General features: G+C 34.7%; 1 protein-coding gene across 1 annotated transcript in view; it reads right to left on the bottom strand.

The window, feature by feature from the left end:
• LOC107707608 (receptor tyrosine-protein kinase erbB-4-like) overlaps positions 1–2,476 on the bottom strand; it is a 229,271-nt gene extending 226,795 nt beyond the window's left edge. The window contains exon 1 of the mRNA XM_016511687.1: positions 2,165–2,476. Coding sequence (XP_016367173.1) covers positions 2,165–2,264 — 100 coding nt within the window. The 5' untranslated portion in view covers positions 2,265–2,476. The remainder of the gene's footprint in view (positions 1–2,164) is intronic.
• Positions 2,477–4,297: the final 1,821 nt, after the last annotated feature.

Below are 4,297 nucleotides of genomic sequence, written 5' to 3'. Positions count from 1 at the left end.
AACTCAAATACTGCACTACAAAAAAAATATATATATATATATATAAAAACATATATACAGTATGTGTATATATATATATATATTTTTTTTTTTTTTGCTTTTAAACTCTTCAGAACATCTTATTAGACAGGTTTCTATTGTGTGCGCATTACTGAACGGTACAATCATTTTTTGCTTGATTTTATGAACTGGGGAACATATTGAAATTATTGGCTGTGGTAACAGAGCTTAGCTTGTTTTGAATGCTGCATCCGGTCCATTTGATAAAGTTTATGGATGCAAAGCTGACTGAGGTTGTCAGTCCCAAATATCTCATTTAGTGTTCCACCAAAGAAAGAAACAAAGTCACAAAGGTTTTGAACAACATAAGGGTGAGTAAACTATCTGAATTTTTGGTGAACCATCCCTTTCAATAGGAATGTTCCTACATTAAGAGTAGCATTGTATAAACATCTTGATACCTATGAACAAAAGACCAGATGTGTGAATAATTACTGTATTAGTAAAGAAAATGATTCGGTCAAAGATAGAAAGTTATCCATGTGATCCAATTAGAGGCTTTTATAAATAATAATTGTCTTAACATTAGAATATTCCACCAAGAAAGAACTTTTTTTCTGTTCTGAATAAAGTTCAAGTCTAGACATCAGAGCAATGACGACATTAATTAACAGGAAATATTCTCACTCCCTCAGCTCGCATAAACTCTCCAACCAAACTTAATTTCGGTTGAAGATGATTAATAATTTGATCATATTCTCAGGTCTACCAGCAGTAATTTTCTATCAAACTTAAATGTCAGATGGAAGCCTGGGTCAAATGCAGTGCCATATGGTTCTCGACAGAGGTGTGAGCTGACACATAAATGAGAAGCATTTAAAAGGACATGCTTTAAAAAAAAATTCCACCAAATCAGGGTTATGAAACAATGAAAAATTAATGTAGATCAAATTTACATATGCTACTTTTTGAAATTAGCTCAAACCACAGCAGAGTGTTAATGAAAACATTATGCACTACAGTCAGCATAGCTCAGATTATTTAGAACAACACTTAAATTAGCTTATAAATATTCAATGTCCTGATATTTTACAGGTGCAGTAACCTTGAGCATCAGCAACCAACAGACCACCTAACATCATTTTCATTAATTCATTATTAATCGAGCAGTTGACTCACTCCATGAGAGCTGAAACTAAACTTATGCTCTATGGGGGCTCTATGTTGTGATAGCAACATTTCTAGATAACACCCTCTTTTGACTAATAACTTTAACAAAGCCACTGCTCAGACTTTTAGGAAAAAATTATGACAATTTTATATTAAAAAAAAAATATATAATTAGAACCGATTTTAACTAATTATATGATACATAATTATTTTTTAAATATATTCAACTTATTAAATACACAAAATATTAAGAAAATACTTATAGTGGTATCAATAATAACAATAATAATAATAATAATAATAATAATAATGTGTGTTGTTTAAAAAAATCATACCGTGAAAATTTTCTGTCAATACATAATGAGTTAATTCTTAAAGGTTCAGAGCGCTTCCGCTGTCCTTACACAACATGAAGAAAGATGCTTAAAAACGCACGGCTCCGCGCTTCAGCTGCCCTGCTGTTTCTCAGTTGACTGCCACCACCGTGTGGAGAGGGAACGAAATAACTCAAAATGCTCATTCACACTTCAAAAACACAAAAATCAGTCAAGAAATAAGATCATTTCAAGAGACGGACTGAAACATATCTGTATTCAGGCACGTAACAGTGTGCGCAAACGCGTAATGGCGCAGCAAACAGTGATTTATCATTAGGCTAGTGGATTTCTGATGTCAGTTCTCCCTAATGATGCATCTCTGATGAATGCTTTGACATCTTTTGATTGATAAGGATCCTTAAACACACATATACAATTTAATTACATCATGAATTGCGCCAGGATGTAATTTGGGCACTTAGAGTTTAGCACAGAAGTGTTTGCGCTGCCTGAGTGAGAATAAAGGATCACTGCGACTTTATCGCTTTAAAAAATATTGAATGCACTCACATGTGTCCATGGATTAAATTAAATGCTATGCTAGAACATAAAGCTATCCAACAAGTTTGATATGACAGATGGATAAGCACTTTTACGCACGGGAGTTGGACGCTCACCTGACTGCGAGGTGCACAGGGGAACAATCACAGCAGTAAGGATGAGGACGACGATGATGTCAGATCGCATTTTGATCATATGAAGAGGCTGCATATCCATTTCTTCACATGTCCACTCCAAAGTCCCGTTGGTGAGCTGTCAAATGTCTTTCAGCCTGTGCGTCTTTGCGCAGCTGTTCACATAGAGCGCATGGTCTGAAGTCGCGCCTTGGTGTATGTCTGCAAGTAAAACTGGATCACTTGATTATATGACAGAGGTGAAAGTGACTTATTCCTTGACTAAATGTGACTGCGTTGGGACTGTCATCACTCTGCGCTGAATTCCGGACCGAGTTACGGTCTCCGTGCCCGGGCGCGCGTCTTGAGCGCTTGAACACCGCCCACCTGAGCACTGATTGGACAGAATAGTGGATTAATTAAGGTGAAGCACGCCCCCAAACACAGAACTGTTATTATGTGGGGATTTAATTATTATACTACAGAATCCAGTCATAGTTCGTAAGGAATGAATATTTAATTCCAATCTTTAAGTTTCATACAATTTCCACGTAATTTTCCAACCAAGAAAAGTTCTGTTTGATTTTTTTTTCTTTCTTTCTTTTATCAAATAGCATCAACTTTGCAAATCTTAATGCTTTTTTAAAGATAGTTATTGAACATGTAAAATGACAATAACTGGTATTCTACGAAGAACGATGTGGCCTGCATATCATGGTAGAAGAATATGGTAATCATTCAGTACCGTGGTATTAACACATTATCATAGTTTGTAAGGGCTGAGGTTTATCGTATCTACTTTAGCCTTTGAAAACAGAGATTTCTAATATATATTTTAACATATGCAAGTATTCCTTCAATATGCTTTTCTACACATGCGCAAGCTAGACAAAACATGTAGAACCATTTTTTTAAACAATAGCGCCATCTGGTGCAAATATAAAAACATAAACACAATGGCTGTGTCCAAAACCTGTCTGGAATAGCATACTTGTGCAGTAGGGTGAATTCTGGATTGCAATATACCTGAAATCACCCTATACTGCACCTACAGTGCATAATATGCTATTTTTTTTGTATGCATTGAACACCAAAATGTGCAATATACAACCAAGAAGGATATAGTGAATACAGGATTGATAATGTGATTAACATTACCTTTCACGTTTCCAGTGTTAGTGAACCACACACAATAAAAGATTATTTTTTTTACATCTCATTAGCTGAATATTATTTGACTGCAAAGATTTAGTTTTTACACAAAATTAGACTATTTAAAATATGAAATAGAGAAAAATAAAATATAATATATAGAACATCTTAAAATAGAATATATTAAATATTATTTCTGCAATGGTTAATAGATACAATACTACTGATTATAAAATGTTCTATTCTATAATATGTAGTTCTATAAACTATTTTGTAAAAACAGTACGTCATATTCAGTGTATACTGCACAGCATGATATGCAGTGCATTGGTATTCAAACACAGCCTTAAAACTCAAATACAGACGACTTTTAAAATCTAAACAGATTTTAATACACTAGGTATCATAAACTTGCTGACTTTGTAAATGGTTAAAAAGAAAAACTGACTTTAAAGTCCCTCCAAACACAACAAACTCACAAAAAAATATGTGCCTTGATGCTAGGTGATGCATGATAACTGAAAACAACGTGTTCTATAATCGTCTGACTGGATGAAATCAAAGTCCGAAGCTAAGAAATCGGAGTCTGTGCCCATGCTTTTCTGTGAAATCGGTCAACTTTGATCTGCAGACTGACTCTGACTTTCAGCATCCAGTGTCAACTCCTCCAGACTGCAAATCTGGTCAAAAATCATGTAGTGCATTCCAGTCTTGAGTGAGCTGCAAGCCTAGACAGCAGTTTGGGCATCATAGGCAAATTTGCAATATTTAATATCCAAAATGACTAGATAGGAAGCTCATTAGGTTTTGAGACACAGCCAATGATAGCAGACTCACATTTAGCTCCAATCAGGCAGTATGAGAGTATTCCTTTCTAAAAAAAAGAGGCATAGTAAGCTGCCTACCAAGGTCATGTTTTTAGGCATCATAGGCAAATTATCATTATATAATGCCCAAGAATGTGTTTTGGTAAGAAGCTCATTA

The sequence above is a fragment of the Sinocyclocheilus rhinocerous genome, unplaced genomic scaffold (genome assembly GCF_001515625.1).
Source record: "Sinocyclocheilus rhinocerous isolate Xijiao unplaced genomic scaffold, SAMN03320098_v1.1 scaffold1016, whole genome shotgun sequence".
NCBI lineage: Eukaryota > Metazoa > Chordata > Actinopteri > Cypriniformes > Cyprinidae > Sinocyclocheilus > Sinocyclocheilus rhinocerous.
Note: the sequence above shows the minus strand (reverse complement) of the source record. Positions and strands in the feature narration are given on the sequence as shown.